Genomic DNA, 16,464 nt, shown 5'->3' on the forward strand with positions numbered 1-16,464 from the left:
CGTGTAAAACATGCGCACGATAAACGCAACTGATTGCGTTTGTCTTAGAACCCCTCCCCAAACCCTGAAAGAAAGTTTGGAAGTGCAAAAATCCAACCAAGCCTCATTCTGTATCAGCATACCTACAATTGGTAATTATGTCGCAATGAAATCACAGGGTACTCAGGAAACAAACAAACAAATAAATAAACAAACAAACAAAATATTGACAAACATACAAACAAACACACAGACAGACAAAATAAATAACAAAAAAACAAACATATAAAATCATAGAACGTTGGATCAATAATGATACAAACAAATAAACAGACAAATGTATACATTGACATATATATATATATATATATATATATATATATATATATATATATATATATATATATATATATATATATATATATATATATATATATATATATATACACTCCTGGAGTAGTGGTACTGCCGTCGCATGTTGATATGTTGCATGAGCTGTTTAGTCAATCATTTCAAACTTTTTTCGATATGCTGTTGTCTCTCACACTCACACGCACATACATTATATATATATATATATATATATATATATATTATATATATATATATATATATATATATATATATATATATATATATAACACACTTATTTATAACGCTCTGCCTCAGCATCAAGCACTGTAATTTCTCACGAGGACATATCTACACTTCGATAGATAGATATATACTTTGTACATATATATATATATATATATATAATATATATATATATATATATGAATGTATACATTTGTCTGTTTGTTTGTTTGTATGTTTTTTTATCCAACGTTCTATGATATTGTGTGCTTGTTTGTATGTTTGTTTATTTGTTTGTTTATTTGTTTGTTTGTTTGTTTCCTGAGTACCCTGTGATGAAATTGCAACAACATGTAACAAATACGGTGCCATACCGAATCTTCGTAATTTGACGAATACGATCATGCCTGCAACTCTTTCCTTTTCTGACACAGTTTATGTCAACTCGTCGATGACGTAACCAATAGAATGAAATGAATTGAAAAAGTTTATTCAAAACGATTGTTACGTTATGTTACACGTGAACTGAACCACATGTATGTCACAAGAATGCTGGTGTAGCGCCTGGTACATACACGCCAAATAATTTACATATAGGGCGATATTTGCGATACATAAAAAATGTGTTGCGAGATATTGTGATATAAAATATGTAGTGCGATTTTTGCGCACGGTAATCGAAAGACAGCCACCCCCAACCCCCCAACCCCGGAATATAGTAATTGCGTTTACTGTGCGCTTGTTTTAATTATCCACGGCCGTACTTTGGTGTCACTGCTCGCAAAGATTTAATCTCTAGGGCTAGTTTTGAAAACTTACTTACACGGTCGAAGCAATCGATAAAAACGACGATAAAATCAACCGCTATAGTAGTTTTGTCAGGCCTCGTTCTTTCACATCAGCTTCAAGTAATCTATAAAAAGGAGGAAGAAGACGGTGCAGAAAGTGCATGGAGATCGATTAACACGCTTTGTGTCCATAAATTTGCAAATTCGCCAAGAATGGTTTGGACAATCCTGAGTGTAACATCAAACCATAACTGATATTATGATTTTAATCTAATATAAACTAGTTGGCATCGTCAGAACCGCCTGCAACATCAGGAGATCTAGCTATAGAGACATTGCAAACATTTCTTGTCTACTGTGCTCTTTTTTCGAAACACTTGTTGTTTCCGAGTTATTATCCCTGATGTCGTGAGAGAGAGAGAGAGAGAGAGAGAGAGAGAGAGAGAGAGAGAGAGACACGGTGAGAGAGACACAGAGAGAGAGACAGAGAGAGAGAGCAAAATTGACCCCTCTCCTAGTACATAATCATTAATATTACTTGTTTGATTTTCACATCGCCAGGATTACTCCATGACGGTATACTATAGACAGTACTGGAACGACCCAAGACTGCGCTTCGACAACTCTACGGTCGAGTCATTGGTCATTGATGGCGTGATTAAGGACAGAATATGGCTGCCGGATTCCTTTTTCGTCAATGCCAAGGATGAGATCCTTCACGATTCGCCCAAGCAAAACTCTTACGTCAGAGTACACTACAACGGAGACGTGCTAAGTAGTTATAGGTAACTGCAATTACAACTTTCTTGCCTCGATATGATACCTATGTGTAATAACCGCTGTTGATATCGAGTATCTTGTTTTTGTTTATAGCATTCTTTTGAATCCAATAACCGTGTATCTGTCAGTGATTGTTTATGTTTACACACGTCAGAATACACCAAGTTGCATCAATATGTGATAAGCATTTTCAACATTTGATAAGACATGTGAATATAAATATACACCATTGAATTCGTTTTGAAAATATCATCTGATTACAGACTGGAAGGTCATCCCTATAGAATTTGAGCACGCATGCCCAGTATTTCTGTTCATTCACTTATCGATGCTAGGGTGCATGTATGATATGATTGACATTGACATGACATTACTCCACCGCTCTCTCTCTCTCTCTCTCTCTCTCTCTCTCTCTCTCTCTCTCTCTCTCTCTCTCTCTCTTTGTGTGTCTTGGTTGATCGTTGTCCCTTTCTCTGTCTTTCTAATCTCTTTCCCCCTCTATGCACCTGTCTGTTCCAATCCCGTTCCTTCTTTAGACTGTCTGTCTGTCTCTATCTGTCTCTGTCTCTCTGTCTCTATTTGTGTCTATCTGTTTCTGTGTGTGTCTCTCTCATGCTTTATGATTTGCATAAGAAAGCATCCCTTAATGTTGTTTACCTACAAATATATGAGGGCTGATACCAATAAAACATCCTCCTTTCTGGACATCATGACACAACCCGTCATGCTTGTATGCATAGAGTGTTATAAAGTCCCCTTATCAATCACAATGAATGGGGTCCCCGGGAAAATCTATTCGAGTTATGCAGACCAGCAGCGTCTAACAGACCATTTTGGAGAACGGATAAAATAGTAACTAAGCTTTACACAAAAGATTCTTTTTTCTGCCTTTGTTAACGGGCGCTGCACCCAACACAGCGTATATTTTGCTCAAAATCAAATATTCATTCAATTTTAATTGATTTGTTCACCCAAGACTGAAATATTGCGTGGATTCACCTTTTAGCTTGTCAAGCAGTCGTAAGTTGCGGGATACAGAAGTGTTAATTTATGCAAATGTATGCAAATCACCCGATTTCCTGGAATCTCTTCTCTACCAATGTCGAAAGAATTCAACTCCACTCTGGCTGGGTCAAATGTTCTGAAATTTTCACAATTTGTTCTTTATATAATATTATATAAAAAACCGAGTATTTGGTTTGGCAATGAAATGCTAACATTTTGAGTAATGGCATTTCAATTTTGCTAATAATGTTTTCAATCACATTTTTTGAGTGTCAGTCTTTCAACCCATGCCATTTTAAAATGAGGATAGATAATGCAAAACAAAATAGTCGTTTTATCTTCATACACTCTTGTTTCAAGTGAAAATAGTATCAAGATTTTGACTTAAATTTTTTCCATTAATACCAAATTTGGGTTCTCTACCCCAAATATACACCTCTTCATCCTTCCAATAAACCATTGCTACTATACCAAACTTTAGATTCACTGCTTTTTGAAAATATATTGTATTAGGGGGTTTCCTTGTCATCTTAGATGAGTAACACTACTTTGAGAAAAAAACTGTGTTGGCAACGTGCAGCTCAACCATGAAGGTATACAGTCACCTGTAATCTATATGGTCAAAGGGGCGTTCCTTGGTATTCAAAATGTTCATGTGAGGGCGCTGTTTTTAAAAAGCGGCCACCCGCTTAAAATCTGTGATTGGTTAGATTTTCTCTTTCCATGGTAACTGTGGCGAAATTAGAACAAGTGACAGTATACCTTTAAACTCGTAATCAGAACGTGCAACGTTTTACTGTGGTTTTTTGTTCGAATTCGAGTGATGAAACCTGCGTCTGCTTTGTAGTCTGATGGCATATTGGCCACATATGACCATAATTAACTGTACTAAAGTACCTGAGAGAGTTTACATAGAAATTGTGTGGCATTTCTACAAACTGCCGTGAACGAAGTGCAATGTGTATAAACCTGAAGGTCACGCACGCGCAGTCCTGATGACTAAAGTCCTTTGAACCGATCTTTTTTTTTGTTCTCTTGAAGTTTGCCCAGGTACCTGAAATACAACAATCAGTGAGTAAGTCGATTAGTTCTGTCAGCGTGGCAAATCAGCGGGCACCGTTCTAATCAAGTTTGAAATTGTTTATCACCACATAAATCTTCTGGGTTTTTACCATGTGACGTGTCTAACCACAGTCAATGCTGAATGACACTAATTATTCCCTCGATACGTTCCCTATTCGAAATATTTGATCATTTTAATTATACTGAAGGCTTTGAATACACGTGAGAGTCAAAATGTTGATTATCTCGTCGCCTTCATTAACTATCAAAGGAATGAAGTGATTAAAGGCAAATGAGAGTAGAACTTTGAACTTGAAGGACATCATGTACACCGTGACCGTTTGGTAATTACCTTTCACACCTGTCTACGACATCTGAGGTTCCCAATGTTCAATATTTTCACATGAATCAACAGGAATTGGATAATGTATAAATTCTTCATAGGGATGCCTGATGCTTTGAAAGGGGTGTCAAAGAGGTTATTATATATATATATATATATATATATATATATATATATATATATATATATATATATATATATATATAATCATGTTAACCTGCCATCTCTTAATAAAGACGGTGGATGGTATGAATAACCTCAAGTCGATGACCCGATTTAATGTCACTTGTCCGAAAGGTCACGACATATAGCTCGGGATAGCCTGCTGCTGATGAAGTTTGTAGTGTTGCAACCGAAAATTTCAGTGACAAATATTACTGTGTTGAGATCAAAAATTTGATCGACGGTAACCCCATGTCTGTCAGCTCAAAATGTTGAGCAATTTATACATTAATACATATCGACTGCATGAGGACATAATCATAAATCAAGTTTGCTTGCCCAACGGGAGCCTATAGAATTGCCAAAAGCAGTCTGTTTCACGAGGCCATAGGCAAGTTCACTATGACAGACTTCATATAATTTTACGAGTTCCGCAGCCATCACAACACTGTCTTCTTGCACTTTATCTGGAAGGTGCGTATGCATAGACGGTACTTTTAAAAACTGACAGCTGTTCCAATTTTGCCAAAGTTACTATGGAAAGAGAAAATATAACCAATCACAGATTTTAAGCGGGTGGCTGCCTTTTAAAAACAGCGCCCTCACATTGGCATTTTAACACCATGGAACGCCCCTTTGACCATATTTGGGCATATTTAGATTACAGGTGAATGCAAACCTTTTACAGCTTGGGAAACTGTCGAACGGGTAAATGACTCGTTGCGTGTACATCGCAATAAATGACGCATACCTCGTTACCGTCAATCACGACCGAAATATTGGACGAGGTATATAGTGTAACTATTGTATCTGTTACCAAGCAGACAAAAATATGTTGAATGTGAGCGATTATCTTTAATAAACGCCACAACTTGTCTTCAAACGTAACTCAGTTGCATTGTTTTAGCGTTTGAATGTAGTCTTTTACCACTCGTCACGATGAATACATGTGAGTGAAGATATAAAATAAAATAAAAATAATTGTATCATCAACAGAAGGTTAAAGCTAGAAACTTAGTACCAATTATGCTTGGCCATAATATATATATATATATATATATATATATATATATATATATATATATATATATATATATATATATATATATATATAAGAGAGTCGGGACAGAGATGTTGCTGTCTGTAGCGATCGAACATGGTCACAACGGAGAATTTGTGAAGGCATACATGCAGGGAAGATAAAATCGTAGTTAAGTGATAGGGTTGCTGGTCTGCAAATTTGCATACATATATACTAGCTTTTAAGCACATATATGCACGGAGTAGATAGTTTAGATATATTTCCAGGTATTACAAGAGACTATAGGCCCCTGTTAACACGGGTATCGGCTCTGCCAATTTATATTTTATCCAAAGATCAGTATTCTCATTTAATATTTGTAATATGTTCGTTGTACCTGTTATGTCAATTTGGACCTTACGAAGTGATGTGTCTTTTCATTTTGAACGCAGGATGACTCTTATTCTTACATGCCAGATGGAGCTAGATCTGTTTCCTTTTGACACGCAATATTGCTTTATGCGAATAGAGTCGTGTGAGTATAACTTTTCTCTGGATATGAACTTGAATGAGAAGCATTGATTATCATCATTATTGTTATTGCTACTTGAATATGTATGTATGTATGTATGTATGTATGTATGTATGTATGTATGTATGTATGTATGTATGTATGTATGTATGTATGTATGTATGTATGCGTACGTGTTTATATATATATATATATATATATATATATATATATATATATATATATATATATATATATTATATATAATCCCATGGTATTTTTCGCTGTTTGACGTCATCGTATACGAGTGTTTTTCGCGGAGCCGTACAACTTCGAGCCGAACCATAGGATTATATATTTATCACATGAACAGTCTTCTTATTTAACAGTCTTCTTATTTTTCTGTTGACGTAGAGTAAAGCGGCCCGTCACCCAGGAGATACTTTCATTCATAAATCCCATCAAGCTGAAATTTGCTACATCAAATGGTATCTCCACCAACCAGACATACGGATTCGGTCACGTGAACGTGTCAATCATTGTCTCGCGCTGTACCGATACCAAGGCAACTTGAAGCTGGCCATCGGCGGACATAGCTTTCACCGTGCTTGTGTCGGATAGCCATAGTATTCAGAGTTACTTAGAATATTTACAATTATATTTATGAAGTAAATGCAACGACACGATCGAAACACTAATTCTCATTCTCAGAGATGCCGTGGCTTTCAAAATATCACACAAGTTTACGACCTTTGCGAGCGCGAAAGATTCCGTTCGATGACACACTCATTGCATGTCTGTGCCCACAACGTTGCCGTCACCGGTCTCTGCCGGTGTCAACTCGTCAATCCCGATCTCGGTCGTCAATGTTTTCGTCTTACGAACTTTGATGTTTGCATTGACACAAATCTCGTCCATGGATACATCATAATTTTGTTACTTGACGGAAACTCTGTTTTGAGTGTTGTCTGAGTCAACTTTCGAAGTACATGGGATTCCACAGCGCTGCACACAGCTCGACAGCTTATGTCTTCGCTACAGCCTTATATGCTTATGCCGCGCTGCAAGCCCAGGGCTGCAAGTTTGATTCCGAGCGAGAGTTTACGGAGTTTTTGTGTGATTATTTAAGGAAATTGATCGTTGTTAGTCGAATGACTTTAGGCTTGTGCCTCCTATGTCGCTTTCCCGAAGATTATACTGTACTAATTTATTCACTTTGAGGTGTAGGTTTCGGTTTTATCGCCAACCGGGATCGCCAGGTGCGACGTCCACTGAGCCTACACGACTCGACTGGAGCCGCGACGTTACTGAGCCATTAAAATAAAACGATCGACGGTATCGCCATTCGATTCTCTGGAAAAGCTATAGTTTCAGCGATTTGAAATTTCGTTGGACAAATATGCCTTCTATTTTCCCATGTGTGGAGTTGTCGGGTCACCTTTTTGTAAAAATAATGTGCGAGCTAGCACGGCATCGATCACAACAAATCGGTCTATGTTCACTTCGCATGTATGAACGGTACTATGCACAAAAAAAGTTCCGGTTGATGACGTACAACAGGGGTAATTCGGATTTCTTATCCGTCCTGTTCTACGTCACACAGGTGGAAATTCGGGCCAGTTCATGTGATATATATATATATATATATATATATATATATATATATATATATATATATATATATATATATATATATATATCGTCCTGCAATCATCAGACAGAAGTTCTTCTGTCTGATGATTGCAGGATGCATGAAACTTAAGTAACAGATATCATTACTTTGTACTTGAAGTAATTTTATGTTATTATATATATATATATATATATATATATATATATATATATAATATATATATATATATATATATATATATATATATATTTTTTTTTTAAGATTATAATAGCAGCGGAGACTGTCGTCATGGTCATTTTAAAGTAAAGGATCATTGCCAAAATGATATTCGATTTAGTTTAGAATGCTGGTGTCCTCCGCTCATGTAGGTTTCAGAAATCGAATACAAATTGTATTGATAAATTTCTATATTTTGTTTGGAAATATAACAGCTCCGAATTAAAAAGATAAAAAGGCTTATATTTTTTCCAGCGTGTACCGTACTATTTTAGAGACAAAAGCTCAGCATGCGTTGGGTTTTGAAAGTTTAATTGTACACATTATATTTTTCCCTCAGATGGCTTTACGGCGGCGGATCTCATCGTCAAATGGTACGAAAGTAAACCGGTCACAATTGAATACCAAAAACTTAAACTTCCGCAATACTATCTGCGCAACCACACCATCAACGAAGGCATCGTTGACTACTCTACAGGTAGGAACACACTCGGATCGGTTTCAACTCAAGACTTTAACGTGTCAATGACGATTGCGCATGCGAAATCCAGAGGTAACGTCATATATAGCTGTAGCTCCTGGTTGTGCGCCAGTCTCGAATGGATGCAGCATATGCTGTCTTGCCTGAAAAAATGCGGGCATGTCGACGTCATTATATGAAAACAATAAGTTAATCAATGCGGGTGTGATATCTTAATCAGCCCTGATGTACATTTAAAAAAATACACGATACACCGAAGGTTCAATATTCTAGATTGGGTCATTGATATGGTCAAATACATTATTACCCGTATCTTTAGATTTATTAACAGGGTATTTCTATTCTGTAAAAGGCAGTTGTTTTTGTCTAACTCTCGGAGTCATATCGAAAAGCACAAAGTAAAACTTGTGAATACAGCCTGCGAGTGTGTACCATGTAATAGTATCGTTGATGTCTAAATTTAATTCGTTACACAAGAGCCCCTTTGACATTTTTATATTGCACACTGTCACACCGCATTTGTTCGTAAGAAGAAATATTGGCATAATAGGTAGCGCATCATATAGTAAATAGGACACGAGAGCTCAAAGCACACGCCCAATTATCCCAGGTTTCGCTCATCATAATCTTAGTTCTTACTAAACCACTCAAAGTGAATTTTCAATTCAAACAAAAGGAGGCTTACTAAGTAACGTTTCACAAATATATGCATCGAAGTCTACAGCATCACATGTATACTTATATATAGTACACCACTCCTCTATTTTCTTCTGCGTATGATTGACTATTGATGGTGATGACTCTGTAAAAATAAATTGGCGAAAACTAAAATAAACAAGCCGATGTCCAACCGTTAACAAAGAGCAGCAGACAGAAAATGTTGTCGTTTATTTAAAATTTTAATTCGATTTGACCGTTACATGTAATACACTCGCAGAACTAACTTACTTGGTCTTTGACGAACGATCTGTTCTTGATTTCGCACAAGGGATGCCACTCGACTGCCCGGTTCACTGTAAGGTCACCATGACATATCAAGGACAAATTGCATGACCTTGCCTCGGGGCGCAAGAACATTAAACCCATTTTCAACGGAACCAATCAAAATGACAATAGATCAAAATAATTAGCCGAGTATAGGCATCTAAAATTATCGTCGCCCTTAAAAAATTAAAAAAATATCTCAATGGACAGCACTCAGGTTTTATTATATTTGATGCTGTTTTATTCATTATGATTAATTTGACCTTGTTTAGTCTAGATCTCCGAAAGCGCCCGCATAATCAGGCATATTAATTTGCCTCTCTACAAACTCATTACAATCATACTAGAGCAAACTAGCATAGTCCGTCGGACAGCTTGAGATTGATCTTGGAATTAACCGCGAAGGTCACGATACAGGTTCATTGTCACATGCCACCGGGGAGGGCAGAAGCTGTCCCGGGTAGCCCGAGAACCGCATTTTGTGGAAAAAATGGTGGGTTGAAAATATAAATAGAACAATATGATCGGAAAGGCGTTCTCAATCGATGCATGGGCCATTCGGATGACCTATACATGTAATCGCATCACATCCTGCTATTTTTTATGCACGTGATTCAAATGCCAACATTGTACACACGCATCGTTGGGCAAACCGAAATGATTCGGTTAAAATAATAAAAGTCCAGTTGCAATTCAGTACTAAAGAGTATATAGAGAGATTAATCGGCGTCCGAAAGGTTTGATGCAAAAAGTTTTGATTTATACCAACGAAAATATCAGGAAAGGGGGTCATGCAAAGGTCAGAAAATGGCTCGGTATTATTGATGACGAAATACCAAATATCGGCGTATCCCCCACGACATTTCCATGGAATTGAGCAGATATTTTCAACTTCAGTCATATCATCTCTGCACATATTTGAACAGCAGGAACAGTATGGAAACGATTTTTTTTTATAGAAAATGCAACCAACTTTGAAAGAAAGGGTTTCGCGGACACTCAATTGCCAGTATATTGTAAACACCTAAACACAGGGCATTTTATAGATAAACGCATACGGTCGAGTCGATTCGTCTGCCGGCTCGATTGCCCTTTTGTTGAAAGGAGACATCACTTGATATTATGTTTGGGAGGTGACGTCACAGAATAGTCATATGGCGTCTCCTATCAGGTGTGCAAACTGACAAATCGATCTGTACCTAAGCGATGGGGGTAATCTGTCATTTGCTTTCGCCGCTGAAAGCGGGAATCATTGAAAATAAATCTCCCACCCTTTTAGGTAAATTGTAGTCCAGCAATACGATTGTTGTTTGCCATTTTCGTCGTGTGAGTTCAGGGAGCTATTTTTGGGTGAAACATGAGCTATGCCAGGTCAAATGATGTTGCTGTTTGCCAACGCGTGCCATGCCCGTCTTCATAATTTTCGATTCAAAATGATGATACCTATTTATGGAGGTGATCGATGTCGTCACCCGATTCGAATGACGTCAAGTCGTTTCGTCGCCATGGCAACAAACTACGCGCCACATCCCACCCTCAATGATTACTCATGCATTGCGTTGTACGTTCAGGAGAATTTATGAGAGTTCAAATCCTCACAGCAGTTAATTTCCAGCACAGGTACGTTAACAATTGCGTGACCGAGACGTCACCTATGCAGCTTTTAAAATCCAAGACGGGTTAAAGACCACTTTGTCCTTGGTAACCGAAAACGAGAATCCAAAAACCTTACAAACAAATCATGCAAATACCATTGGTGTTTATTTAAAAAAAAAAAAAAAGAACGGGATAAGACAAAAATATTGCAGTTTCCAAATCATGTTTGGGCACTTCCACACATTGATAAGGGAAACTGTAATTGGAAACCTCTCCTTCGTATGACAGAACTAGACAATTCTCACAACTGGATGAGTGTCTTTTCCCTGAAAGAAACAAAAAACAAACAAACAAGCAAGGTATTGATGGCGTCGCAAATAAATTGACGACTTTCGCGAGGGGGGGGGGGGGCATTAACAACTAAGGTCGTATTCGCGTGCTTTTCCCGAAAGGTGCCGAAATCCATCCTAATTTAGATAATTATTGCACACGAGAGGGAAGAAAATGAGTGGGAAAAAAAATCACATAATGTATAAACATTCTTCACAATGTCGAAGTATCATTTAAACTAAAGTCTGAAACATCATGAAAATATTTGATGTATTCGCGTGTGATGTTTTTTCGGATTTTTCGGAACGTCGTAAGATTCAGAGACGTGTCATTTGGAAATTGTAAGTAGACGTGAACGACAATCTGGCGGCAGAGGTTAGTCGACGTCGCGTATCGGCCGTCCAGGGTGTTCAAAATGGAACAATTGCTGGTAGCAGACTCGATCATACCGCCACCATGATGATGTCACGGATGATTCATTATCAACACTGCTACAGCAATTACAGAAATTTCATTAATTCTCTTTCAAATGACCGTGAGTCCAGGCTCACTCTGAGTTAATGGACACGGAGATCGACATTTTCATGATGTATTACTCTGTCAGACACTTATATTTTCTTTTCGAGTCCTGCACATAACAACTGCAATTATTCTTTTCTCGCGTTGGCTTTCATTTCCGGCAATTGTAGAGTGTACAATAATAATCGAAATGTCACATGATGATAATGACGGGTTCGATCCTACGCACAGGTGTGTCCCGTTTCGGAAGTGTTTTAAGAGCTCGATATGTCTTTCTTTCATGAGAAAAAAAAATACTTATGACGTACATCATAAAATGTGCGGATTTTCTGATAGCTATATCCGTTTTTGACCTGTTGCAAGTTTACTTAATAATATAATAAGTTCTACAAACACTTTCCGTAATCCTCCATACAAACATTTTTGCCTTGTTTATATATGGCTTTGCATTCACGATATCTTCGTCACATCACTTTGCCCGATATAATTTGATAGTCATTATTCTTGCAAATCTCTACCGTATGATTTGATAGTTATAATGTTCTATATTACCTGTTGGTTAAATGGCGCGTATTGTTGTAATTGCAGGTAGTTTTAGCCATGTGAATTTGACGTTAATTTTTGATCGTCAACTCGGCTTCTACATCCTGCTGGCGTACATCCCGAGCGGTGCCCTGGTAATACTCTCTTGGCTGACCCTGTGGATCGAAGCGACGTCATCACCCGCAAGAACAACTCTCGGAATAACCACCGCTCTGGCGCTGGTCACGCAGTCGACCTGGTTGAGAGGTCAGATACCAAAGGTCACCTACAGCACGGTAATTATAAAAAAATTGCGTAATTATATCGTCTATCTCTATCTGTCTGTTCCTGTCTCTGTCTCTATCTGTCCGTCTGTCTCTACCTCTCTCTCTATGTCGTTTGTCTCTGTTTGTGTGTGTCTCTCTCTCATCATACAATTTGCCTCTTCTTAACATAAGTAGCTACCCAATTTTTTGTATAATGAGTCCCATATTACGTTGTAATCAGAGTGAGATTTCGAAACTCTTTGAATGATTAAAATCATTCTTGAAAAAATGTATTGTGGATCATTTGGATAGAGTGTGTGCAGTTAGCATTAAACGGGAACATATCCTGCTCGCCCCAATATCGTTCAGCAGGTTGCGTAATTAATTTCAGAGACTCGTACTTAAAACGTTTTAAGATGGTCGAAGTAGCCCCGCTGCCACACTAATGTCAGGTTAGGTTTCACATAACCACGAGCATGTTTCTCGACTTATTGCATTTTCATTCGATGAATGTTTAGATCCATGCTATTTGAAGAATCAGGCATTATATACCAGCGGCTATCAGCGGTAAATGCACGGCGTTGAACAACCTGGCAACAAAAACAGACCGACCGCGCAGAAACTACCCGCAACATCCCAAACCTCTATCTAAAAGTGGCATATGGTTTGTTTTCAGCTCAGGGCAGTTACATGCGCCCATAAAAAGCTGGTATAGCGATCCGGATGCATTTTCGGATACAGCGGCAATTAAAGCTTCTATTTACTTAAACCTATATTTCCAATCATTAGAATGACGCATTATAGCTGGATAAACATTTGGCTGAAATGTTTCGTCCTCGCGATCCTCGTGAAGCGCGACGCCAAGCGGCCACCTTACAGTCAGCCTCAGTAACGCGCGATATGCAACTTGAATATAACAAGTGCGCCGCTCTGCAGTGCATGAACAAACACATCAAATTACAGTCTATGTTTAGTTTCTCCGTTATTGATAAAACCTGAGTGCCTGTAAAGCTGTTTCAGTATATTTCCTATTTTCATTTCCACTTTGTTTTCTTCTGCAGGCGATAGATATCTGGATGACCATGTGCGAGTGTCTGGTCTTTACGATACTGATCGAGTTTGTCTTTGTTTATCACCTCTACAAACTCGAAGAAAGGCGAAAGCCGAATCATTTGCCGCTTTTCTATTCGGAAAGGCTGTACAACAGAGAAGACCGGGGAAGTCTGGGTGACCTCAAGGTACTGAACTACCAAAGAATGCTTTTGTTAACATGTTCTAACATGTGTCTGGCGTTTTATGTACATATACGGTATTCTGTTTGCCGTTCATTTTCATTCGTTTTTGTTCGCTGTGTTGGAACGGATGAACGTAATGCATTCAACTAAATTCAACTAAATATTGATTGGTAAATCCGGTATACTGAAATGCAACCAAATAAATGGAATTTTGATTGTGGAATAGAGAACAAAGAGTGCGTCATCGCTCGGGGGGAAGAATAAATTGACCGTATTGTGTCAATTTAATGATCCAATTACCAAGCAGAAAAGCAAACAGGTGTTTGCACATTTGAATATTTGATTTTATGTTAAAAATCGTATCGCTGACCGCAATTCAAGATACATACATGGAAAGACTAGCGCTCTGGAGGCCATGAAAGACGAGCGTATTTACACAATTTAGACTTTACCCTAGATGGCAGTGTCTTGTTCAGTTCATACAAAACTGGATCGATGACGATTTATCGCTATCTGCTATTCCCTGAAATCGACAAGCAATGACCTATTGGTTCTTGTTAAAATTACAAACTCCTGATAGTGAGGGAAGGATCACCATATGTTATACGTACTAAACGAATAGTGATATTCAGGAAGGGCCATCAAGGCTTGACCATTCGGCTCATTAATGCTTATTACAATTTGCATCATCTTGAACACAAGCCCGAGGACAGGTAACAAATATGGATCTTGTCCTTGCTACGATCACATTAATATTCATGATATCGAACAAGCATAAGTCTTTGTCGACGTCCAAAGCTTTATGATGTGGAGTGTAGCCAGAGTTACTGTATATAAACTGTAATCTTCAATATGTCCGATCGACTACATGATAAAGGGCAACTTCCACGCCACTACGCTAAATCTACGAAGTATTGTCACATGCACAAGCTAAGTTTGTCGTCTCTTGAAAAGAAATACGAGGTTTATCCTTTGGTCAGTCTACGTTAGGACAACTAGCTTGTATATGTCATTAAATTTGGTGCGTCGGAACTTTTTTGTCGATCTTCGGTCAGTATACAGATAAGCAACATGGCGGCCCGTATTTCTCCCACAATCAAAATTTGTCTCTGACGTGAACATTTCGCAAACATCAGTAATAAGCTTAATTGTTAGAGTTCGGCAAAATACATCAACTTGTTGAATTTTGAGCCATAGTATTTTTTTCCCCACCACTATGGTGGTTCGTAGTCGTGTATCCCACCGGCTTTAAACTTTCGACGCACGAGAGTATTCTAATGTCGTCTTTTGTTCTCGAAAAATAGCGCAGCTTGGTCTCAGGTAAATTTCTAGGCCGATGCTATCTGCATAGCTTCGCGGAAGATGCGTGTCGTCTGGCATTTGCCGCGTACACCAAGGCGAGCGACGTGTTGACGACTTGAAACGACTGACAACTTGCCCACGGCGTATGGATATTATTCCAAACGTAGCACAGAATCGTAGATAAACCTCCTTTTGTTTTGCAAAGAAGTAACGAATTTTTGTCTTGTGCGTGTGATTATTATGTTATTCCCTAAAATTCTTTTTTTTTCCGTTCGGCTTCACTTGTGACGTAATGAGGTCAGACCGTGTCTACTCGTCATTGTTGACACGGTCATGACGTCACTAGTATTTTCTAAGCTGACCGAAGAAATGCAAGAGGGACGAATATCTAATTGTCAATGATATTACATATTTTCTTCCGTATCATGTCGGTGAGTTTCAGCCAATCACGATCGATGATAAGTGGGATGTAATAAACATGTTAATGGACATACAGGCCAAAGATTTTGAATCTGATGATGTGAGTTTCGATGCCAGCACTTAAGTTATATCATCGAGAGTCCTTGTAATTTTAATTTGTAGCCCAGTGACAGTAAAATACCCTTTCGCGTCGTACTCCCTAACACCGTGTCAAACTGCGTATAGATCAGCTCGCCTGGATGTGTGCAACGTCCTATGATATTTGTACTGAATTCTTTTGCCGGCCCCGACACTGATATTTTGCATGATACGCCCCGTTTGCAAGCTAAACACTCTGTAATTTTAACCAAAATTGCGGGGGACAACCAGGAAAAGTGTTTGACAGTGGATTCCGTAATGAAAACAAATTATCAACATCATCAGCTAAGGCCGCGCTTTCAATAAAATTCTTTGTTTGCCGTCCGCATGCTGGTAGGTTTTCAGAGAAAATTAAAATTTAACACAATGTTAACACTACCAAAAATAAAAAAACATTATTTCGAAATAATGACCTTATGTTGATACACTTTTTGTCTGTGTTTGTTCTTTTCCCTGACAGGCTTGTAGGTTTTTTTCAGAAATCCCAAGGATGGCAAACAAAGAATTTTCTTAACATGTCCCAATTTCCGTTCACGACGGAAGGCACCATTCATCACATTTTAGAAATTGTGTAAAGCTTAAAATGTGTGGACTT

General features: G+C 38.1%; 1 protein-coding gene across 1 annotated transcript in view; it reads left to right on the top strand.

The window, feature by feature from the left end:
• Positions 1–16,464, top strand: part of LOC139115859 (glycine receptor subunit alpha-2-like) — a 49,218-nt gene that overhangs the window by 28,296 nt on the left and 4,458 nt on the right. The window contains exons 4-8 of the mRNA XM_070678262.1: positions 1,905–2,128; positions 6,169–6,251; positions 8,417–8,554; positions 12,575–12,804; positions 13,836–14,012. Coding sequence (XP_070534363.1) covers positions 1,905–2,128; positions 6,169–6,251; positions 8,417–8,554; positions 12,575–12,804; positions 13,836–14,012 — 852 coding nt within the window. The remainder of the gene's footprint in view (positions 1–1,904; positions 2,129–6,168; positions 6,252–8,416; positions 8,555–12,574; positions 12,805–13,835; positions 14,013–16,464) is intronic.

The sequence above is a fragment of the Ptychodera flava genome, chromosome 17, assembly GCF_041260155.1.
Source record: "Ptychodera flava strain L36383 chromosome 17, AS_Pfla_20210202, whole genome shotgun sequence".
Taxonomy (NCBI): Eukaryota; Metazoa; Hemichordata; class Enteropneusta; family Ptychoderidae; genus Ptychodera; species Ptychodera flava.